General features: G+C 44.6%; 1 protein-coding gene across 1 annotated transcript in view; it reads left to right on the forward strand.

Moving 5' to 3' along the window:
* Window positions 1-26,918, forward strand: part of LOC140108523 (NACHT, LRR and PYD domains-containing protein 3-like) — a 96,890-nt gene that overhangs the window by 7,557 nt on the left and 62,415 nt on the right. The window contains exon 2 of the mRNA XM_072131805.1: window positions 16,549-16,599. Within this exon, the coding sequence (XP_071987906.1) occupies window positions 16,575-16,599 (25 nt within the window). The 5' untranslated portion in view covers window positions 16,549-16,574. The remainder of the gene's footprint in view (window positions 1-16,548; window positions 16,600-26,918) is intronic.

The following is a 26,918-nucleotide window of genomic DNA, read 5'->3' on the forward strand; positions in this document are numbered from 1 at the left end:
CATGTGCCCTGGTAGTAGGATGGGGGTGATCACAATATTGGAGAAGGCAGGGGAACATTGTATCATGTGCCCTGGTAGTCGGATGGGGGCGATCACCATATTGGAGGAAGCAGGGGAACATTGTATCATGTGTCCTGGTAGTCGGATGGGGGTGATCACCATATTGGAGGAGGCAGGGGAACATTGTATCATGTGCCCTGGTAGTCGGATGGGGGCGATCACCATATTGGAGGAAGCAGGGGAACATTGTATCATGTGCCCTGGTAGTAGGATGGGGGCGATCACCATTATGGAGGAGGCAGGGGAACATTGTATCATGTGCCCTGGTAGTCGGATGGGGGCGATCACCATATTGGAGGAGGCAGGGGAACATTGTATCATGTGCCCTGGTAGTCGGATGGGGGTGATCACCATATTGGAGGAGGCAGGGGAACATTGTATTATGTGCCCTGGTAGTCGGATGGGGGCGATCCCCATATTGGAGGAGGCAGGGGAACATTGTATCATGTGTCCTGGTAGTCAGATGGGGGCGATCACCATATTGGAGGAGGCAGGAGAACATTGTATCATGTGTCCTGGTAGTCGGATGGGGGTGATCACCATATTGGTGGAGGCAGGGGAACATTTTATCATGTGCCCTGGTAGTCGGATGGGGGTGATCACCATATTGGAGGAGGCAAGGGAACATTGTATCATGCGCCCTGGTAGTCGGATGGGGACAGTCACCATATTGGAGGAGGCAGCAGAACATTGTATCATGTGTCCTGGAAGTCGGATGGGGTGATCACCATATTGGTGGAGGTAGGGGAACATTGTATTATGTGTCCTGGTAGTAGGATGGGGGCGATCACCATATTGGTGGAGGTAGGGGAACATTGTGTCATGTGCCCTGGTAGTCAGATGGGGGCGATCACCATATTGGAGGAAGCAGGAGAACATTGTATCATGTGTCCTGGTATTAGGATGGGGGTGATCACCATATTGGAGGAGGCAGGGGAACATTGTATCATGTGTCCTGGTAGTCGGATGGGGGTGATCACCATATTGGAGGAGGCAGGGGAACATTGTATCATGTGTCCTGGTAGTAGGATGGGGGTGATCACCATATTGGAGGAGGCAGGAGAACATTGTATCATGTGTCCTGGTAGTAGGATGGGGGTGATCACCATATTGGAGGAGGCAGGGGAACATTGTATCATGTGTCCTGGTAGTCGGATGGGGGTGATCACCATTTTGGAGGAAGCAGGGGAACATTGTATCATGTGCCCTGGTAGTCGGATGGGGGCGATCACCATATTGGAGGAGGCAGGAGAACATTGTATCATGTGTCCTGGTAGTTGGATGGGGTTGATCACCATATTGGAGGAGGCAGGGGAACATTGTATCCTGTGCCCTGGTAGTAAGATGGGGGTGATCACCATATTGGAGGAGGCAGGAGAGCATTGTATCATGTGTCCTGGTAGTTGGATGGGGGTGATCACCATATTGGAGGAGGCAGGGGAACATTGTATCCTGTGCCCTGGTAGTAAGATGGGGGTGATCACCATATTGGAGGAGGCAGGGGAACATTGTATCCTGTGCCCTGGTAGTAAGATGGGGGTGATCACCATATTGGAGGAAGCAGGGGAACATTGTATCATGTGTCGCGGTAGTTGGATGGGGGTGATCACCATATTGGGGGAGGCAGGGGAACATTGTATCATGTGCCCTGGTAGTAGGATGGGGGTGATCACAATATTGGAGAAGGCAGGGGAACATTGTATCATGTGCCCTGGTAGTCGGATGGGGGCGATCACCATATTGGAGGAAGCAGGGGAACATTGTATCATGTGTCCTGGTAGTCGGATGGGGGTGATCACCATATTGGAGGAGGCAGGGGAACATTGTATCATGTGCCCTGGTAGTCGGATGGGGGCGATCACCATATTGGAGGAAGCAGGGGAACATTGTATCATGTGCCCTGGTAGTAGGATGGGGGCGATCACCATTATGGAGGAGGCAGGGGAACATTGTATCATGTGCCCTGGTAGTCGGATGGGGGCGATCACCATATTGGAGGAGGCAGGGGAACATTGTATCATGTGCCCTGGTAGTCGGATGGGGGTGATCACCATATTGGAGGAGGCAGGGGAACATTGTATTATGTGCCCTGGTAGTCGGATGGGGGCGATCCCCATATTGGAGGAGGCAGGGGAACATTGTATCATGTGCCCTGGTAGTCGGAAGGGGGCGATCCCCATATTGGAGGAGGCAGGGGAACATTGTATCATGTGCCCTGGTAGTCGGATGGGGGTGATCACCATATTGGTGGAGGCAGGGGAACATTGTATCATGTGCCCTGGTAGTCGGATGGGGGTGATCACCATATTGATGGAGGCAGGGGAACATTGTATCATGTGCCCTGGTAGTCGGATGGGGGTGATCACCATATTGGAGGAGGCAGGGGAACATTGTATCATGTGTCCTGGTAGTAGGATGGGGGTGATCACCATATTGGAGGAGGCAGGAGAACATTGTATCATGTGTCCTGGTAGTCGGATGGGGGTGATCACCATATTGGAGGAGGCAGGGGAACATTGTATCATGTGTCCTGGTAGTAGGATGGGGGTGATCACCATATTGGAGGAGGCAGGAGAACATTGTATCATGTGTCCTGGTAGTAGGATGGGGGTGATCACCATATTGGAGGAGGCAGGGGAACATTGTATCATGTGTCCTGGTAGTCGGATGGGGGTGATCACCATATTGGAGGAAGCAGGGGAACATTGTATCATGTGCCCTGGCAGTCGGATGGGGGCGATCACCATATTGGAGGAGGCAGGAGAACATTGTATCATGTGTCCTGGTAGTTGGATGGGGTTGATCACCATATTGGAGGAGGCAGGGGAACATTGTATCCTGTGCCCTGGTAGTAAGATGGGGGTGATCACCATATTGGAGGAGGCAGGAGAGCATTGTATCATGTGTCCTGGTAGTTGGATGGGGGTGATCACCATATTGGAGGAGGCAGGGGAACATTGTATCCTGTGCCCTGGTAGTAAGATGGGGGTGATCACCATATTGGAGGAGGCAGGGGAACATTGTATCCTGTGCCCTGGTAGTAAGATGGGGGTGATCACCATATTGGAGGAAGCAGGGGAACATTGTATCATGTGTCGCGGTAGTTGGATGGGGGTGATCACCATATTGGGGGAGGCAGGGGAACATTGTATCATGTGCCCTGGTAGTAGGATGGGGGTGATCACAATATTGGAGAAGGCAGGGGAACATTGTATCATGTGCCCTGGTAGTCGGATGGGGGCGATCAGCATATTGGAGGAAGCAGGGGAACATTGTATCATGTGTCCTGGTAGTCGGATGGGGGTGATCACCATATTGGAGGAGGCAGGGGAACATTGTATCATGTGCCCTGGTAGTCGGATGGGGGCGATCACCATATTGGAGGAAGCAGGGGAACATTGTATCATGTGCCCTGGTAGTAGGATGGGGGCGATCACCATTATGGAGGAGGCAGGGGAACATTGTATCATGTGCCCTGGTAGTCGGATGGGGGCGATCACCATATTGGAGGAGGCAGGGGAACATTGTATTATGTGCCCTGGTAGTCGGATGGGGGCGATCCCCATATTGGAGGAGGCAGGGGAACATTGTATCATGTGTCCTGGTAGTCAGATGGGGGCGATCACCATATTGGAGGAGGCAGGAGAACATTGTATCATGTGTCCTGGTAGTCGGATGGGGGTGATCACCATATTGGAGGAGGCAGGGGAACATTGTATTATGTGCCCTGGTAGTCGGATGGGGGCGATCCCCATATTGGAGGAGGCAGGGGAACATTGTATCATGTGCCCTGGTAGTCGGATGGGGGTGATCACCATATTGGAGGAGGCAGGGGAACATTGTATCATGTGCCCTGGTAGTCGGATGGGGGTGATCACCATATTGGAGGAGGCAGGGGAACATTGTATTATGTGCCCTGGTAGTCGGATGGGGGCGATCCCCATATTGGAGGAGGCAGGGGAACATTGTATCATGTGCCCTGGTAGTCGGATGGGGGTGATCACCATATTGGTGGAGGCAGGGGAACATTGTATCATGTGCCCTGGTAGTCGGATGGGGGTGATCACCATATTGATGGAGGCAGGGGAACATTGTATCATGTGCCCTGGTAGTCGGATGGGGGTGATCACCATATTGGAGGAGGCAGGGGAACATTGTATCATGTGTCCTGGTAGTAGGATGGGGGTGATCACCATATTGGAGGAGGCAGGAGAACATTGTATCATATGTCCTGGTAGTCGGATGGGGGTGATCACCATATTGGAGGAGGCAGGGGAACATTGTATCATGTGTCCTGGTAGTAGGATGGGGGTGATCACCATATTGGAGGAGGCAGGAGAACATTGTATCATGTGTCCTGGTAGTAGGATGGGGGTGATCACCATATTGGAGGAGGCAGGGGAACATTGTATCATGTGCCCTGGTAGTCGGATGGGGGCGATCACCATATTGGAGGAGGCAGGAGAACATTGTATCATGTGTCCTGGTAGTTGGATGGGGTTGATCACCATATTGGAGGAGGCAGGGGAACATTGTATCCTGTGCCCTGTTAGTAAGATGGGGGTGATCACCATATTGGAGGAGGCAGGAGAGCATTGTATCATGTGTCCTGGTAGTTGGATGGGGGTGATCACCATATTGGAGGAGGCAGGGGAACATTGTATCCTGTGCCCTGGTAGTAAGATGGGGGTGATCACCATATTGGAGGAGGCAGGGGAACATTGTATCCTGTGCCCTGGTAGTAAGATGGGGGTGATCACCATATTGGAGGAAGCAGGGGAACATTGTATCATGTGCCCTGGTAGTCGGATGGGGGCGATCACCATATTGGAGGAGGCAGGAGAACATTGTATCATGTGTCCTGGTAGTTGGATGGGGTTGATCACCATATTGGAGGAGGCAGGGGAACATTGTATCCTGTGCCCTGGTAGTAAGATGGGGGTGATCACCATATTGGAGGAGGCAGGAGAGCATTGTATCATGTGTCCTGGTAGTTGGATGGGGGTGATCACCATATTGGAGGAGGCAGGGGAACATTGTATCCTGTGCCCTGGTAGTAAGATGGGGGTGATCACCATATTGGAGGAGGCAGGGGAACATTGTATCCTGTGCCCTGGTAGTAAGATGGGGGTGATCACCATATTGGAGGAAGCAGGGGAACATTGTATCATGTGTCGCGGTAGTTGGATGGGGGTGATCACCATATTGGGGGAGGCAGGGGAACATTGTATCATGTGCCCTGGTAGTAGGATGGGGGTGATCACAATATTGGAGAAGGCAGGGGAACATTGTATCATGTGCCCTGGTAGTCGGATGGGGGCGATCACCATATTGGAGGAAGCAGGGGAACATTGTATCATGTGTCCTGGTAGTCGGATGGGGGTGATCACCATATTGGAGGAGGCAGGGGAACATTGTATCATGTGCCCTGGTAGTCGGATGGGGGCGATCACCATATTGGAGGAAGCAGGGGAACATTGTATCATGTGCCCTGGTAGTAGGATGGGGGCGATCACCATTATGGAGGAGGCAGGGGAACATTGTATCATGTGCCCTGGTAGTCGGATGGGGGCGATCACCATATTGGAGGAGGCAGGGGAACATTGTATCATGTGCCCTGGTAGTCGGATGGGGGTGATCACCATATTGGAGGAGGCAGGGGAACATTGTATTATGTGCCCTGGTAGTCGGATGGGGGCGATCCCCATATTGGAGGAGGCAGGGGAACATTGTATCATGTGCCCTGGTAGTCGGATGGGGGCGATCCCCATATTGGAGGAGGCAGGGGAACATTGTATCATGTGCCCTGGTAGTCGGATGGGGGTGATCACCATATTGGTGGAGGCAGGGGAACATTGTATCATGTGCCCTGGTAGTTGGATGGGGGTGATCACCATATTGATGGAGGCAGGGGAACATTGTATCATGTGCCCTGGTAGTCGGATGGGGGTGATCACCATATTGGAGGAGGCAGGGGAACATTGTATCATGTGTCCTGGTAGTCGGATGGGGGCGATCACCATATTGGAGGAGGCAGGAGAACATTGTATCATGTGTCCTGGTAGTTGGATGGGGGTGATCACCATATTGGAGGAGGCAGGGGAACATTGTATCATTTATCCTGGTAGTCGATGGGGGCGATCACCATATTGGTGGACGCAGGGGAACATTGTATCATGTGCCCTGGTAGTCGGATGGGGGTGATCACCATATTGGTGGAGGCAGAGGAACATTGTATCATGTATCCTGATAGTCGGATGGGGGTGATCACCATATTGGAGGAAGCAGGGGAACATTGTATCATGTGTCCTGGTAGTCAGATGGGGGCGATCACCATATTGGAGGAGGCAGGGGAACATTGTATCATGTGTCCTGGTAGTCGGATGGGGGCGATCACCATATTGGTGAATGCTGGGGAACATTGTGTCATGTGTCCTGGTAGTCAGATGGGGGCGATCACCATATTGGAGGAGGCAGGGGAACATTGTATCATGTGTCCTGGTAGTCGGATGGGGGCGATCACCATATTGGTGGAGGCAGGGGAACATTGTATCATGTGTCCTGGTAGTCGGATGGGGGCGATCACCATATTGGTGGAGGCTGAGGAACATTGTGTCATGTGTCCTGGTAGTCAGATGGGGGCGATAACCATATTGGAGGAGGCAGGGGAACATTGTATCATGTGCCCTGGTAGTAGGATGGGGGCGATCACCATATTGGTGGAGGCAGGGGAACATTGTATCATGCGTCCTGGTAGTCGGATGGGGGCGATCACCATATTGGAGGAGGCAGGGGAACATTGTATCATGTGTCCTGGTAGTCGGATGGGGGTGATCACCATATTGGTGGAGGCAGGGGAACATTGTATCATGTGTCCTGGTAGTAGGATGGGGTGATCACCATATTGGAGGAGGCAGGGGAACATTGTATCATGTGTCCTGGTAGTAGGATGGGGTGATCACCATATTGGAGGAGGCAGGGGAACATTGTATCATGTGCCCTGGTAGTCGGATGGGGGCGATCACCATGTTGGTCGAGGCAGGGGAACATTGTATCATGTGCCCTGGTAGTAGGATGGGGGCGATCATCATATTGGTGGAGGCAGGAGAGCATTGTATCATATGTCCTGGTAGTAGGATGGGGATGATCACCATATTGGAGGAGGCAGGGGAACATTGTATCATGTGCCCTGGTAGTCGGATGGGGGTGATCACCATATTGGAGGAGGCAAGGGAACATTGTATCATGTACCCTGGTAGTTAGATGGGGGCGATAACCATATTGGTGGAGGCAGGGGAACATTGTATCATGTGCCTTGGTAGTCAGATGGGGCAATCACCATATTGGAGGAGGCAGGGGAACATTGAATCATGCGTCCTGGTAGTAGGATGGGGGCGATCACCATATTGGAGGAGGCAGGGGAACATTGTGTCATGTGTCCTGGTAGTCGGATGGGGGCGATCACCATATTGGTGGAGGCAGGGGAACATTGTGTCATGTGTCCTGGTAGTTGGATGGGGGTGATCACCATATTGGAGGAGGCAGGGGAACATTGTATCATGTGCCCTGGTAGTCGGATGGGGTGATCACCATATTGGAGGAGGCAGGGGAACATTGTATCATGTGTCCTGGTAGTCGGATGGGGGTGATCACCATATTGGTGGAGGCAGGGGAATATTGTATCATGTGCCCTGGTAGTCGGATGGGGGTGATCACCATATTGGTGGAGGCAGGGGAATATTGTATCATGTGCCCTGGTAGTCGGATGGGGGTGATCACCATATTGGGGGAGGCAGGGGAACATTGTATTATGTCTCCTGGTAGTCAGATGGGGGTGATTACCATATTGGTGGAGGCAGGGGAACATTGTATCATGTGCCTTGGTAGTCGGATGGGGCGATTACCATATTGGAGGAGGCAGGGGAACATTGTATCCTGTGCCCTAGTAGTCGGATGGGGGTGATCACCATATTGGAGGAGGCAGGGGAACATTGTATCATGTACCCTGGTAGTTAGATGGGGGCGATAACCATATTGGTGGAGGCAGGGGAACATTGTATCCTGTGCCTTGGTAGTCGGATGGGGCAATCACCATATTGGAGGAGGCAGGGGAACATTGAATCATGCGTCCTGGTAGTAGGATGGGGGCGATCACCATATTGGAGGAGGCAGGGGAACATTGTGTCATGTGTCCTGGTAGTCGGATGGGGGCGATCACCATATTGGTGGAGGCAGGGGAACATTGTGTCATGTGTCCTGGTAGTTGGATGGGGGTGATCACCATATTGGAGGAGGCAGGGGAACATTGTATCATGTGCCCTGGTAGTCGGATGGGGTGATCACCATATTGGAGGAGGCAGGGGAACATTGTATCATGTGTCCTGGTAGTCGGATCGGGGTGATCACCATATTGGTGGAGGCAGGGGAATATTGTATCATGTGCCCTGGTAGTCGGATGGGGGTGATCACCATATTGGGGGAGGCAGGGGAACATTGTATTATGTCTCCTGGTAGTCAGATGGGGGTGATTACCATATTGGTGGAGGCAGGGGAACATTGTATCATGTGCCTTGGTAGTCGGATGGGGCGATTACCATATTGGAGGAGGCAGGGGAACATTGTATCATGTGTCCTGGTAGTCGGATGGGGGTGATCACCATATTGGAGGAAGCAGGGGAACATTGTATCATGTGCCCTAGTAGTCGGATGGGGCTGATCACCATATTGGAGGAGGCAGGGGAACATTGTATCATGTGCCCTGGTAGTCGGATGGGGGCGATCACCATATTGGTGGAGGCAGGGGAACATTGTATCATGTGCCCTGGTAGTAGGATGGGGGCGATCACCATATTGGAGGAGGCAGGGGAACATTGTATCATGTGCCCTAGTAGTCGGATGGGGGTGATCACCATATTGGAGGAGGCAGGGGAACATTGTATCATGTGCCCTGGTAGTCGGATGGGGGCGATCACCATATTGGTGGAGGCAGGGGAACATTGTATCATGTGCCCTGGTAGTAGGATGGGGGCGATCACCATATTGGAGGAGGCAGGGGAACATTGTTTCATGTGCCCTGGTAGTAGGATGGGGGCGATCACCATATTGGAGGAGGCAGGGGAACATTGTATCATGTGCCCTAGTAGTCGGATGGGGGTGATCACCATATTGGCGGAGGCAGGTGAACATTGTATTATGTGTCCTTGTAGTCCGTTGGGGGCGATCAACATATTCACAATATTGCCCTGATCACATATTATAAGCTACGGACACTTACCTGCTCCTGTGCGCCCCCTCTGGCAGGATCTATTCTTCTTGTATTGTTTTTTTTCCTGCATTTATATTGACACAGGTTTTTCCGCATTCACTTTTTGCAATTTTTTAATTTTTTACTATTCCGTGTAATTTTTTTTTTCAATAAGATTAACTAAAAATATACATGTTGTAAGATAGATGAGGGAAATGTAAGGGGCATCCCAATAGTATAGCAGTTGATTATATTCCATGCTGCTATTTTTTACCTATATGAAGCTGCTATAACACGGAAGGTTTTCCGTTCCTCCTCATATAGAACACTTGTTTCCTCCTCCGTGAGGGACAGGTGACTGTACAACTACAGGGTGTATGTATCTAAGCGTATAGTTATGGTTGCTACCTCCCGGGGACCTACTGGCTCGGCCAGGGAGTACAATTACATTATTATTCCACCTCGTCCACAGGAGGTGAAGGGGCGGACGCCGCAGCATTGCAGGTAAGATACTTTCTTAGTCCCAATATGTATATATATATATAGGTGACAAAACTGTAAATAATATAACTAATAAGTAGGGATCACGATAAGTAATTAATAAGGGAGGACACTGGAGGCTGGATGTGATATAAATGGGGGGCGCCCTGTATATAATCAGGTGGGGGATGTGCATTATATTATTATTTGGGGGGTACAGTATGAGATATAAATCATTTTGTCTAATATATCAGTGGATACGATGTACAGTAATCAGGACTAGAACTTTAGCACCGAGAGAGTCTGTAGTTACATCTCTGTGGAGACTAATTGCTTCCTTTTCAGACAAACACAAAGTGATGGAGAAGCTTCTGCTCCGTAACTCACAATAATCATCAGCAGGAAAATGCAGAATATTAGAGAATGGAGTAGTGACCTGCACTGATGTGAATACAGCAATATATCACTCAGAAGCGTCATATAGGACATTACAGAGAAACATTGACCTGCACTGATGTAAACAAAGCATAGGAAAGACTACTTACTCCTATCTCCAGCAGCTTCCATCTGTTCTGATGTCTCTCTTTTATCACTCAGAAATATCAGCAGTATCATATAGGACATATATGTACAGTCATGGCCAAAAGTTTTGAGAATGATACAATTTTGACACAAATTTTTACAAAGTCTCCGGCATCAGGTGGTATAATGGTAATTTGCATATATTCCAGAATGTTATAACGAGGGATCAGATTAACAGCAATTAATTGCAAAGTTAGTATTTGTCTAGAAAATGAACTTTTTCCCCCAAAACACATTTCCCCTTCATTGCCGGGGCCTTAGGTGGAGCAGTGGCCATGGTGTCAGTGATGTCTCCAGTAACACAGGTGCGGGGGCTGATGAGGACAGGGCTGGGGACAATGTGTCATGTGTAAGTAACAATCACCACTGGGCAGTATAATAGGAGCAGGTAACATGGTGTCAGTGATGTCCCCAGTAACACAGGTGCGGGGGCTGATGGGGACAGGACTGGGGACAATGTGTCATATGTAAGTAACAATCACCACTGGGCAGTATAATAGGAGCAGGTAACATGGTGTCAGTGATGTCCCCAGTGACACAGGTGCCGGGGCTGATGGGGACAGGGCTGGGGACAATGTGTCAGGAGTACGTAACAATCACCACAGGGCAGTATAATAGGAGCAGGTAACATGGTGTCAGTGATGTCTCCAGTAACACAGATGCGGGGGCTGATGGGGACAGGGCTGGGGACAATGTGTCATGTGTAAGTAACAATCACCACTGGGCAGTATAATAGGAGCAGGTAACATGGTGTCAGTGATGTCCCCAGTAACACAGGTGCAGGGGCTGATGGGGACAGGGCTGGGGACAATGTGTCATGTGTAAGTAACAATCACCACTGGGCAGTATAATAAGAGCAGGTAACATGGTGTCAGTGATGTCTCCAGTAACACAGGTGCAGGGGCTGATGAGGACAGGACTGGGGACAATGTGTCATGTGTAAGTAACAATCACCACTGGGCAGTATAATAGGAGCAGGTAACATGGTGTCAGTGATGTCTCCAGTAACACAGGTGCGGGGGCTGATGGGGACAGGGCTGGGGACAATGTGTCATGTGTAAGTAACAATCACCACTGGGCAGTATAATAGGAGCAGGTAACATGGTGTCAGTGATGTCTCCAGTAACACAGGTGCGGGGGCTGATGGGGACAGGGCTGGGGACAATGTGTCATGTGTAAGTAACAATCACCACTGGGCAGTATAATAGGAGCAGGTAACATGGTGTCAGTGATGTCTCCAGTAACACAGGTGCGGGGGCTGATGGGGACAGGGCTGGGGACAATGTGTCATGTGTAAGTAACAATCACCACTGGGCAGTATAATAGGAGCAGGTAACATGGTGTCAGTGATGTCCCCAGTAACACAGGTGCAGGGGCTGATGGGGACAGGGCTGGGGACAATGTGTCATGTGTAAGTAACAATCACCACTGGGCAGTATAATAGGAGCAGGTAACATGGTGTCAGTGATGTCCCCAGTAACACAGGTGCCGGGGCTGATGGGGGCAGGGCTGGGGACAATGTGTCATGTGTAAGTAACAATCACCACTGGGCAGTATAATAGGAGCAGGTAACATGGTGTCAGTGATGTCTCCAGTAACACAGGTGCGGGGGCTGATGGGGACAGGGCTGGGGACAATGTGTCATGTGTAAGTAACAATCACCACTGGGCAGTATAATAGGGGCAGGTAACATGGTGTCAGTGATGTCCCCAGTAACACAGGTGCGGGGGCTGATGAGGACAGGGCTGGGGACAATGTGTCATGTGTAAGTAACAATCACCACTGGGCAGTATAATAGGAGCAGGTAACATGGTGTCAGTGATGTCCCCAGTAACACAGGTGCAGGGGCTGATGGGGACAGGGCTGGGGACAATGTGTCATGTGTAAGTAACAATCACCACTGGGCAGTATAATAGGAGCAGGTAACATGGTGTCAGTGATGTCCCCAGTAACACAGGTGCCGGGGCTGATGGGGGCAGGGCTGGGGACAATGTGTCATGTGTAAGTAACAATCACCACTGGGCAGTATAATAGGAGCAGGTAACATGGTGTCAGTGATGTCTCCAGTAACACAGGTGCAGGGGCTGATGGGGACAGGGCTGGGGACAATGTGTCATGTGTAAGTAACAATCACCACTGGGCAGTATAATAGGAGCAGGTAACATGGTGTCAGTGATGTCTCCAGTAACACAGGTGCGGGGGCTGATGGGGACAGGGCTGGGGACAATGTGTCATGTGTAAGTAACAATCACCACTGGGCAGTATAATAGGAGCAGGTAACATGGTGTCAGTGATGTCTCCAGTAACACAGGTGCGGGGGCTGATGAGGACAGGGCTGGGGACAATGTGTCATGTGTAAGTAACAATCACCACTGGGCAGTATAATAGGAGCAGGTAACATGGTGTCAGTGATGTCTCCAGTAACACAGGTGCGGGGGCTGATGGGGACAGGGCTGGGGACAATGTGTCATGTGTAAGTAACAATCACCACTGGGCAGTATAATAGGAGCAGGTAACATGGTGTCATTGATGTCCCCAGTAACACAGGTGCGGGGGCTGATGGGGACAGGGCTGGGGTCAATGTGTCATGTGTAAGTAACAATCACCACTGGGCAATATAATAGGAGCAGGTAACATGGTGTCAGTGATGTCTCCAGTAACACAGGTGCCGGGGCTGATGGGGACAGGGCTGGGGACAATGTGTCATGTGTAAGTAACAATCACCACTGGGCAGTATAATAGGAGCAGGTAACATGGTGTCAGTGATGTCCCCAGTAACACAGGTGCGGGGGCTGATGGGGACAGGGCTGGGGACAATGTGTCATGTGTAAGTAACAATCACCACTTGGCAGTATAATAGGAGCAGGTAACATGGTGTCAGTGATGTCTCCAGTAACACAGGTGCGGGGGCTGATGGGGACAGGACTGGGGACAATGTGTCATGTGTAAGTAACAATCACCACTGGGCAGTATAATAGGAGCAGGTAACATGGTGTCAGTGATGTCCCCAGTAACACAGGTGCGGGGGCTGATGAGGACAGGGCTGGGGACAATGTGTCATGTGTAAGTAACAATCACCACTGGGCAGTATAATAGGAGCAGGTAACATGGTGTCAGTGATGTCTCCAGTAACACAGGTGCGGGGGATGATGGGGACAGGGCTGGGGACAATGTGTCATGTGTAAGTAACAATCACCACTGGGCAGTATAATAGGAGCAGATAACATGGTGTCAGTGATGTCTCCAGTAACACAGGTGCGGGGGCTGATGGGGTCAGGGCTGGGGACAATGTGTCATGTGTAAGTAACAATCACCACTGGGCAGTATAATAGGAGCAGGTAACATGGTGTCAGTGATGTCTCCAGTAACACAGGTGCAGGGGCTGATGGGGTCAGGGCTGGGGACAATGTGTCATGTGTAAGTAACAATCACCACTGGGCAGTATAATAGGAGCAGGTAACATGGTGTCAGTGATGTCTCCAGTAACACAGGTGCGGGGGCTGATGGGGACAGGGCTGGGGACAATGTGTCATGTGTAAGTAACAATCACCACAGGGCAGTATAATAGGAGCAGGTAACATGGTGTCAGTGATGTCTCCAGTAACACAGGTGCGGGGGCTGATGGGGACAGGGCTGGGGACAATGTGTCATGTGTAAGTAACAATCACCACTGGGCAGTATAATAGGAGCAGGTAACATGGTGTCAGTGATGTCCCCAGTAACACAGGTGCGGGGGCTGATGGGGACAGGGCTGGGGACAATGTGTCATGTGTAAGTAACAATCACCACTGGGCAGTATAATAGGAGCAGGTAACATGGTGTCAGTGATGTCTCCAGTAACACAGGTGCGGGGGCTGATGGGGACAGGGCTGGGGACAATGTGTCATGTGTAAGTAACAATCACCACTGGGCAGTATAATAGGAGCAGGTAACATGGTGTCAGTGATGTCTCCAGTAACACAGGTGCAGGGGCTGATGGGGACAGGGCTGGGGACAATGTGTCATGTGTAAGTAACAATCACCACTGGGCAGTATAATAGGAGCAGGTAACATGGTGTCAGTGATGTCTCCAGTAACACAGGTGCGGGGGCTGATGGGGACAGGGCTGGGGACAATGTGTCATGTGTAAGTAACAATCACCACTGGGCAGTATAATAGGAGCAGGTAACACGGTGTCAGTGATGTCTCCAGTAACACAGGTGCGGGGGCTGATGGGGACAGGGCTGGGGACAATGTGTCATGTGTAAGTAACAATCACCACTGGGCAGTATAATAGGAGCAGGTAACATGGTGTCAGTGATGTCTCCAGTAACACAGGTGCGGGGGCTGATGGGGACAGGGCTGGGGACAATGTGTCATGTGTAAGTAACAGTCACCACTGGGCAGTATAATAGGAGCAGGTAACATGGTGTCAGTGATGTCCCCAGTAACACAGGTGCGGGGGCTGATGGGGACAGGGCTGGGGACAATGTGTCATGTGTAAGTAACAATCACCACTGGGCAGTATAATAGGAGCAGGTAACATGGTGTCAGTGATGTCTCCAGTAACACAGGTGCGGGGGCTGATGAGGACAGGGCTGGGGACAATGTGTCATGTGTAAGTAACAATCACCACTGGGCAGTATAATAGGAGCAGGTAACATGGTGTCAGTGATGTCTCCAGTAACACAGGTGCGGGGGCTGATGGGGACAGGGCTGGGGACAATGTGTCATGTGTAAGTAACTATCACCACTGGGCAATATAATTGGAGCAGGTAACATGGTGTCAGTGATGTCTCCAGTAACACAGGTGCGGGGGCTGATGAGGACAGGGCTGGGGACAATGTGTCATGTGTAAGTAACAATCACCACTGGGCAGTATAATAGGAGCAGGTAACATGGTGTCAGTGATGTCTCCAGTAACACAGGTGCGGGGGCTGATGGGGACAGGGCTGGGGACAATGTGTCATGTGTAAGTAACAATCACCACTGGGCAGTATAATAGGAGCAGGTAACATGGTGTCAGTGATGTCTCCAGTAACACAGGTGCGGGGGCTGATGGGGACAGGGCTGGGGACAATGTGTCATGTGTAAGTAACAATCACCACTGGGCAGTATAATTGGAGCAGGTAACATGGTGTCAGTGATGTCTCCAGTAACACAGGTGCGGGGGCTGATGGGGACAGGGCTGGGGACAATGTGTCAGGAGTAAGTAACAATCACACCCCTGGACACTTTACAATGAGGCTGGTGCTTGGCATCATTGTTTCTCTTCTGTTACCCATGGTTATCTCTAAAGAAACACGTGCAGTCATCATTGTAGTGCACAAAACTGGCCACAGGGAAGAGTATTGCAGCGAGAAAGATGTCACCTCAGTCACCGATCTATCGCATCATCAAGGAATTCAAGGAGAGAGGCTCCATTGTTACCAAAAAGGCTCCGGGAGCCCAAGAAGGAGCAGCAAGCGCCAGGAGCGTCTCTTACAAGTGTCTCAGCTTGGGGATGGGGCTCCCAGCATCGCAGAGCTCAGGAATGGCAGCAGCAGGTGTGAGGCATCTGCACGCACTGTTACACTGCGGAGACTCCTGGAGCAAGGCCTGGTGTCCAGGAGGGCAGCACAGAAGCCGCTTCTCTCCAGGAACTATCAGGGACAGACTACAAAAGGTGATTGAGAGCTGCCAGGGAGAATTGCAGAGGTCCTTACACTTACTATGATCTCCAGACACCTCTCTATCACTCAGAAGCATCAGCAGGGACATGCAGGACATTATAGAGCAGTTCTGGCCTGTACTGATTTTTCTCTGTACACATTCATGAGGACGATTATGTTTTACCAATAATGAAAAGTCCACAGGTTCTCTTAATACTGGAAATTCTGTTACGCTGGTAAAAGTAGCCTTCCTATCGCTATATTGGTAAAATTGGTATTGGTACCAAAAGAATTGGTAAAAAAATGATAAAGATTACATTTACTTTCATTATATAATTTATGTTTGATGCAGGAAAAAATGAAAACATGAATTTTTTAATATATATAAAGAATCATTTTGCACAAAATAATAAAAGGCTGAACCTATAATTTACCAAAGGCTCAAAAATATCCCCAAAATGTTGGCAAAACCAAACAAAAAGCAAAAGGCTGAAAAGTTGTGACCCAGAATGTGAATAACATCTTCTACTCCTGACTATTATTTTCTTGCAGGGTTTCTGCTCCGTCCCCGGTGAGTGATGGATGTTACAGCCTCCGCAGATGGTGAGGAGTCTTCTTTCATTATTCTTCTATCTGGTGATAAATGTAAAGTATTTTCCACACTTTATGGCACATGGACGGGTGTCACGGGTGCTCCTGCGACCTATGTTCTGGGTAGTGGGTGCCCAACCACAATTAGTCGTAGCAAAAAGTGTAAAACAGGCGGCACTCCAGCTATCCCCACCAGTGCTGTCCAATCAGAGGCTGGTCTTTATTTGGGGTACATATTATGGAAGACAAATGGAGTGACGCGTTTCGATGCCTATAGCGTCTTAATCATAATCCCAACATAACAACAAACATTTACACACTGGGGGTCTTTTACTTAGGGCCCGAATCGCGTTTTTACGGCGGGTTCCCCGAATTTTACTGTTCTGCACCGATTTTCCCTGAGTTGTCCGGGTATTTTGGCGCACGCGATCGGATTGTGGCGCATCGGCGTCGGCATGCACGCAACGGAAATCGGGGGGCGTGGCTGTCGGAAAACCAGACGGATTCGGAAAAAACGCCGCATTTAAAAAAAAAAGTGTTGCTGGACATGCACTTACCTGCACCAGGAATAGGATCGTGAACTCCGGCGGACCTTGGCGGACTTCAGCGCACCTGGTGGACGTTGGAGGAACTGCCTTAGTGAATCACTGGAAGACTCATAGCTCTGGCCCATTACTTATCATGTGACTGTCAACCCCGCCCTGTTTGTTAGCCCGGGCTAGGAGTGCGATGGAGTATCGGTACGCTGAATCGCGGTGAGTTTTTCCATGTTTTCTATTGTATCGGGCCCGGTTTGTGATAGGTTACTCATTGGGGGAGTGTCTATTTGTTTCCTGTACTTATATCCGCTACTTTGTTTGTTCTTTGGGATTATGATTAAGACGCTACAGGCGCAGAAACGCGTCACTCCATTTGTCTTCCATAATATGTACCGCACCATAAAGACCAGCCTCTGATTGGACAGCACTGGTGGGGATAGCTGGAGTGCTACGTTTGGTCATGGACTTGAGGACATAAGGACGGGCACCACCACATGGACTGGGAGGCGAATGCAAGGTGATTGGGTGAGAGAACCAAACGTATTTTTGTTTCAACCACAATTAGTCATCTCACCCGGGATTTAGTCTTTCCCGTGTGGATCCATCCGCCTCGGTTTCTCCAGCTTCTTTGGAGTATAGCAAACACTCCCCGGCTCCGGCTCTTACATACGACAATCCACTTGTAGGGTAAAAACACAAAATCTTTATTAAACATACACATAGACACAGAGCAGTCAGAGAGTGAAGGCTCGCAGCCCTCGCCTTCCCGATAAACTCTATATCCTTATTCATGGCCACACAACACACACTGATCCTGAGGTTATGTGGCGATAGTATGGAATCACGTGACCAAATTCAGCCAATGCAACGACCTCAATTACAGAACATGCACATAGACATTAAAACAAAGAAAATGAATGAAACAATAGATATTAATCAGGATTGCAGGTTATAAAAGGAGCTAGAATGCAGAGACTAACAGTATATGTCCAATACATAATACATATACTACATAATACATATAATACATAATACATAATACATGATACATATAATACATATAATATATAATACATATAATACATATAATATATAATACATATAATACATATAATATATAATACATATAATATATAATACATATAATACATAATACATATAATACATAATACACATAATACATATAATACATAATACATATAATACATAATACACATAATACATATAATACATAATACATATAATACATATAATACATATAATACATAATACATATAATACATAATACACATAATACATAATACATATAATACATATAATATATAATACATAATACATATAATACATATAATACATATAATACATAATACATATAATACATATAATACACATAATACATATAATACATAATACACATAATACATAATACATATAATACATAATACATATAATACATAATACATATAATACATAATACACATAATACATATAATACATAATACACATAATACATAATACATATAATACATATAATACACATAATACATATAATACATAATACACATAATACATAATACATATAATACATAATACACATAATACATATAATACATAATACACATAATACATAATACATATAATACATATAATACATATAATACATATAATACATAATACACATAATACATAATACATATAATACATATAATACATATAATACATAATACATATAATACATAATACACATAATACATATAATACATAATACATATACTACATAATACATATAATACATATAATACATATAATACATATAATACATATAATACATAATACATATAATACATAATACACATAATACATATAATACATAATACACATAATACATAATACATATAATACATATAATATTTAATACATAATACATATAATATATAATACATATAATACATAATACATTTACTACATAATACATATAATACATAATACATTTAATACACATAATACATATAATACATAATACATATAATACATAATACATTTAATACACATAATACATATAATACATATAATACATAATACATATAATATATAATACATTTAATACATAATACATTTAATACACATAATACATATAATACATAATACATATAATACACATAATACATATAATACATAATACATATAATACATAATACATTTAATACACATAATACATATAATACATTTAATACACATAATACATATAATACATAATACATTTAATACATAATACATATAATACATAATACATATAATACATAATACATGTAATACACATAATACATATAATACATAATACATATAATACATAATACATTTAATACACATAATACATATACAGGCAGTCCCCGGGTTACATACAAGATAGGGACTGTAGGTTTGTTCTTAAGTTGAATTTGTATGCAAGTCGAAACTGTATATTTTATCATTGTAGTTCCCGACAATTTTTTTTTTTGCCCCATTGACAATTGGAGTTTCAAATTTTTTTGCTGTAATAGGACCAAGAATTATCAATAAAGCTTCATTGCAGACAATTTTAAGCTGATTATTGCAATCTGGGACTATTTTAAAGCATCCAGAGAGCTTCACCAGAGGTCACAGTGGGCAGAGGGGTCCGTCTGTAACTATGGGTTGTCTGTAAGTCGGGTGTCCTTAAGTAGGGGACCGCCTGTAATACATAATACATTTAATACACATAATACATATAATACATAATACATATAATACATAATACATATAATATATAATACATATAATTGTTAAAAAGTATATATCACAATATTCACTTGTAGACTATAAAGTGTTAAACTGATACACGAGCTGTACACGAGCTGTACACGAGCTGTGACATATAGTGTATGGGATGAGCTACTGTACATTACATAAAGCCTAAATATATATGAATACCATATATAGGGACACAGAACGTCCAACACTACAAGACACACCTCTACTAGGACCATATATATATATGACACACAGAGAGTGTCATGGCGGCTGATACCGAGAGGCTGTTACATCGGGGCTGATACATCAAGGCTACAACAGCTGGACAACGCTCACAACTGAAACTACTGCTCTCACATCTCGAACGACACATGGAGAAGAAAAGACAACAAGTGTAATGTATGACAATATATGAAGAGCCACGGGAAGAGATGGAACCTCCCGGCCATTACAGAACATATCCTCACTGATACACTGACTGACATGGACACGTGACTGATAATCTGCGCAAGTATCTTGTATCCTGTATTCTGCAACCTGGATGATGCCAATAAAGGAGACTTTTTATAAGTATCATCGAGTCCTTCTGGTGTCACCGAGTGACGTATTTTGGGAATAATCACTTTGACACCAAGTGTAGTTATTTGTATCAAATTACATTTAACAATACACAGAACAATAGACAATATCTATTATTAGATCTTTACAATGGCGAGCCTAGCGGATATACGATAGTTCCAGTCTGAAGAGGGGGAGAAGGAATCGTCCCATAAAGACATTTCAAACTGTCACGATCGTAGAAACTGAGAATCTTCTGACGAAGGACAACAGGTGCAGGATCCAAGGTTGTAAGTATGGAAATCATTGATTCTTTTACTAAGAAATGTAACTTAGAGTTTAAGTTTGTGCCTAGTGATCAGTCAGATCTAGAAACTGTTTGGTTGAGTTTATATAATGAATGTCAACAGGAGAACAGGAAGATAGAGAGGAAACGTGTTACAGTCAGAAAAGACAAAGAGAAATTGAGGAACATTGTGCATATGGTAAAAGTCTATCATCAGGTTGTGCTAGACAGATCCATAGCTAAGAAACCTACTGCTATCTCTAAGACAGATAATGTGATGTGTAAGGAGAGAGATAGTGACAGTAAGACATGCAATGATGTAACTCAGCAGAGTGATCAGGGACAGGTCTGTGTCCTCTCTGCTGGAGGAGACTCTGTGTCTTTTCAGAAACAGGCATTGGAGATGAAAGAGTCCAGCCTGAAGTTAAAAATGCAGAAGCATTTACTTAATCTGAGCAAAGAGGTTCCGACATATAATGCTAAAATCCATGTGTGCAGGAATCATGAAATCTTTGAGAGCTTTGTGGAGAAATTTGATTTATCTATTGAACAGAAAAATCAGTTGTTTAAAATGTGGCTTCCTCTAGAGTTTTCCAGGCGACTAGAATTAGAAAATTCACTTGATGACGAGTCTAGGGAGTGGTCACATGACAGTGACGTAGACAGATTGAAGAAGTTACTCTGGTGCACTACAAGTGACAGCATGCCTTCTTATGAGATTTTACGTGAGCTGAAAATTGGTAGAAAGGAATGTACATTCTCGTTCCTGTCAATGTTTGAGAGAACGTGTAAAGCGATTGGAATTTGTAATCCTCGCTCAATAATGAGAGAATTCATTAAGAAATTTGCATTCCTTACTGCTGCTGCACTTGTATTTGCCTCAGATCAACCTTCTTTATTCAAAGTTGCTAAATTTTTAGATAATGTTAGAAAGCAAAGCAAGAACCAGTCACAGGTTCATAGACATAATATAGGCAGAAAAGAGACAGATAGTTACAAAAATCTCCCTAAACAATTACACAAAGTATCTGCCCCCAGAAGACAATGTAACAATATCTATCAGGAACGGCGCAAATTACACATAGAGCGAAAACCTTATCATGAAATTATGAAATGTGTACCAAGTAGTAATTTGTCTTTACCTTTAAGTGTTAAGAAGGAGCCTTCTAAATGTCAATCTATTTCTGAATATAAAGAGATTGATATCAATGTGCCTGGTGCGCAGCAAAGATCTCCTGACAGGAGGGAAGGTACAAATAGTCAGAAGGTTTCCTGTAAATATGATATCTCCTCAGTCATTGAGTCTATGGATAAAGCCACTGCTCTTGTCTACCATAGGAAAGATACAGTGAAAACGATATTCAATGACATATTAGATGGAAGGAGATATAGACATGGATTAGGTATTGGCTGAGTACAGACATAGATTACTACTGATTGGTTGATGACTCGGACTTGTTTAAAGGAAATGATTTTTGGATAATGACAGTTCTGTTATTTGTGGTAATTGTTGGTAACTGTGAATATAAATCTATCGGTGTATAGGACAAGTTGTGTTATTTGTCATGAGATACAAGGTTATGTATGAGGTCACATGATACAAGAGTTTTGCTCTAGTTGGTGAAGTTTCAGACCTTTTTATTCCTTTCATAATGAGTAGAAGTCAGTATAAATTATAGAGTCAATTCTCTTAGTTAACTTTCAACTTTGTGAAATTATTGTTGTATTTATTGATTTCTAATGATATTTCTATTTCTCTTGACAAAGTTACAGGAAAAAGAAGCAGCTAAATGATCAAATGATATAATAATAATTATTGTGACTCTAATTGCATGAAAGGTCTAACCAATAGAAGTTATTAACTAATTCATAACTTCATAACTAATATCTTGTGCACGTATGAAATTAAACAATGTGTCACTTGTATCTCATAAGAAGATGCTGCATGAAATTTATGCTTAGCATGAATAGTCGGGTCAGCTGATGACGACATGTGGTGACATTAATACCGTGGTCTTATACATAACTCTGTCAGTCTATGTATATATAAATATATCACTCTGTCAGTCTATGTATGTATATATATCTCTGTACGTGGAAAATGTTGGTTCATGTAACATGAGATCTGCAGTGCTGTGATGTCTCTTGTGTAAGTTCAGCATAGAACTTCAAGGCAAATAAGAAGAAATAATGTTATATGTTATATGTGATCCACAATGAAGTACTTCACATCTAAAGTTCACTCATGGTTAAATGCGCATCAGTTAATCAGAAATTACATATGCATTCATTAATGAACAATGAATGAGGCCACATACATCCAGTATGTATGAGGAGTGTGTGGAGAGGCTGAGTGATGGTGGCAGCTGCAGTGAATGATGAATGGAGGGAGTGTGATGTTATAACTGAAGAAGAAAAAATTCACATGGAAAAAAACATATCTGAATCCGGCTTTCCAGAACAACCACATTTGTTTATGCATCTATCTAAGGATTTACATTTTGGGGATTCAACATTTATTTTTATATTATAAATTGTTCTTTTTAAGACTTGTAAGAATGTGCACACACAAGACAAGACATTTTTAGACATACCGACAGAATTTACTTAAAAGGAACTTATGTCATATATTTTTTATTTTTTGGGTTCATTTGACAAAGATATTTAATGACCAATCATCATGACTATTACAAGGACGTCTACCTATAACAATTTAATAGGATTCCAATTCAAAGGTCTATAGTATAACACATGGAGTGAGGTCTCTGACTGACTTACAGGGATATTTCATACTCAGAACAACTCAAGGTTTATTGTTACACAGAAATAAATAAATGACACATGTCTCGGGTTCTCCATACTGAATACAGTATAAAGGGATAGATGAGAATGTGGAATAAAATAAAGTGGATATAACACTGCAATTAGGGAACAACACACTGAATAAAGATCTGAAGACTTTGGTTTCATTATAAAACAGAACCTTGTACTTACTAGAATAAATACATTACATCAATGTTTTATTGAATAAATATTTAGGTAATAATCATATACAATATGATATATTCTAAGGTATCTGTGAAATAAATGTCTCTTATTCTTAAGTTTAATGAATAATCCACAAGTTCCAAAAAAATTGGATGAAATTTAATATTTCCTAAACTTTTTTCAATTGCAATGTGATATCTGGTTATTTATTGATATATGATTAATTAATATAATATTAATAATGATATCTGATAATATAAAGCAATATTAATGACATTCAGTTACATTAATATTATAGACATAATGAATGATATGGTTCACTGTGATCGCTATAAATTAGGAATTATCACCAATTTTGGTGTAGATTTAGGGAAGAAGATATCGTCTTCAATCAAGTCTCCAAACCAATGGAAAAAGACTTTGTTATAGATCAGAGACTGATATCTACAATTCCAGGTGTGATGAGCTTCATAAGGTAAAGAGTTGATGTGCAGATGTAACAACGAGCAGGTGATGATATTACACCTGATGGACGTATCTCATGGACTGTGCTATTACCTGATGATTACACCTGATGGACGTATCTCATGGACTGTGCTATTACCTGATGATGTTACACCTGATGGACGGATCTCATGGACTGTGCTATCGATGAATGATTACAGCTAATATTGGACTTGTGATACATCCAGATGACAATTATTGGACTGAGTTATGATCAGGATTGTTTTTGTCAAAGCTGCCGAAAGAAATTCTATTGACAAAGCTTGTGAGGAAAGGGTTACTGAAAGCTGATTATTGATATAACCCTATGGACTGTTATACTCTGACTACAGATACAGTCTCCTCAGACGCACGGATGACGTCTTTAGCAGCGACTCAGGTGATGGTTTTCAAGGTTTTCAACCCAAGAAAGTCTAAGGTGATCCTCTGCCTAGGATGTGGTGAGGGAAACAAATCTACTTGTCTACCTTAGAGGGCGCTGTCTCGCTTTAACCATCCCCATACTTGCTTGCTTCAGAAGGAATCAATGCTAATGTTGACCCTTGCAATGCTATCACAGCTGTTCCAGTGACAAGTGCACAGATGACTTCCCAGGAGAAGAAGAATTTACTTCGAGTCAAGTCAGTTCCAAGGAGATAACACAGATATCAGGAGTGACACATGTTCATCACAAGGACTTTACTTTTACATCTATAACTTCCTAAGACTTTTGTGTTACATACTGGAAGAAAATAACAATCCAGGAAATGTAATGAAAGGTTCTGCACATAATAATCTATCAACAGTAACGATAAGGAGTCTACATACTAAAGACTGTGTAACCAATCCTTCTACTGGATGAGGACCAGGAGAAGATGACAAGAAGAAGCTTCATCTAGTTTAGACTTAGTATATAGTCCATCAACTTATTTCTTTTTGATCACAGTATATCATAACATTTATTCATATAATAATGTGATAATGCTGATTGAATTTTATATCAGAAAAATGTATTTATTATGGACATTTCTCAACAAGAAGAAAGAAGATCATCTGATGATTTATGATTGAATATTGTAAATGTATTTTGAGGGATCGAACAAATGTAGCTCACCCTCAAGAGGGGGAAATGTTAAAAAGTATATATCACAATATTCACTTGTAGACTATAAAGTGTTAAACTGATACACGAGCTGTACACGAGCTGTACACGAGCTGTGACATATAGTGTATGGGATGAGCTACTGTACATTACATAAAGCCTAAATATATATGAATACCATATATAGGGACACAGAACGTCCAACACTACAAGACACACCTCTACTAGGACCATATATATATATGACACACAGAGAGTGTCATGGCGGCTGATACCGAGAGGCTGTTACATCGGGGCTGATACATCAAGGCTACAACAGCTGGACAACGCTCACAACTGAAACTACTGCTCTCACATCTCGAACGACACATGGAGAAGAAAAGACAACAAGTGTAATGTATGACAATATATGAAGAGCCACGGGAAGAGATGGAACCTCCCGGCCATTACAGAACATATCCTCACTGATACACTGACTGACATGGACACGTGACTGATAATCTGCGCAAGTATCTTGTATCCTGTATTCTGCAACCTGGATGATGCCAATAAAGGAGACTTTTTATAAGTATCATCGAGTCCTTCTGGTGTCACCGAGTGACGTATTTTGGGAATAATCACTTTGACACCAAGTGTAGTTATTTGTATCAAATTACATTTAACAATACACAGAACAATAGACAATATCTATTATTAGATCTTTACAATAATACATAATACATTTAATACACATAATACATATAATATATAATACACATAGGGCCACATTTATCACTTTTGTGCGCCTAAGTGTAGTAGTTGTGTCTATATACTGTCGCACTGTTTTGCCAGAATTATCACCAAATGTGATAAGGTAATTTTCTGCCTCTTATTAATTTTTTTGGCGCAGTTTAGGCGCAATGTTAGATTCAGGCAGTTACATGTGATCCTGCTACAAGCTCCTCTCTGCTTCTCCCACATCCCAGAATGAAGATAACACTCACAGCAGCACCCAGGTGTGTGACACCCAGCACCCAGTGACCTCCTCAGCAGGGGCTTCTCCTGGAGGGGATCCCCCAGTGCTGGTCTCCTGCTGCACCCCTGTAATTCTGCACAGTATCCCCCTCAGACACACTGGTGATACTGTGCAGAACTACATGGGGGACACTTGTATGTCGTATCTGCAACATTCTGTAACGTTCTCTTCTCTCTTGCTGTGAGCTCAGGATTCTGCAGAATGTTTTATAAATAGAATGTGATGAACTGTAAATAGAGTCTGCAGCTCCTGTCTGTAGTGTCTGTATTATCTGTACTAGTGTCTGCAGTGTATGTAATGTCTGTATTATCTGTTCTAGTGTCTGCAGTGTATGTAATGTCTGTATTATCTGTTCTAGTGTCTGCAGTGTATGTAATGTCTGTATTATCTGTTCTAGTGTCTGCAGTGTATGTAATGTCTGTATTATCTGTTCTAGTGTCTGCAGTGTATGTAATGTCTGTATTATCTGTACTAGTGTCTGCAGTGTATGTAGTGTCTGAATTATCTGTACTAGTGTCTGCAGTGTATGTAATGTCTGTATTATCTGTTCTAGTGTCTGCAGTGTATGTAATGTCTGTATTATCTGTTCTA

The sequence above is a fragment of the Engystomops pustulosus genome, unplaced genomic scaffold, assembly GCF_040894005.1.
Source record: "Engystomops pustulosus unplaced genomic scaffold, aEngPut4.maternal MAT_SCAFFOLD_143, whole genome shotgun sequence".
NCBI classification, from domain to species: domain Eukaryota; kingdom Metazoa; phylum Chordata; class Amphibia; order Anura; family Leptodactylidae; genus Engystomops; species Engystomops pustulosus.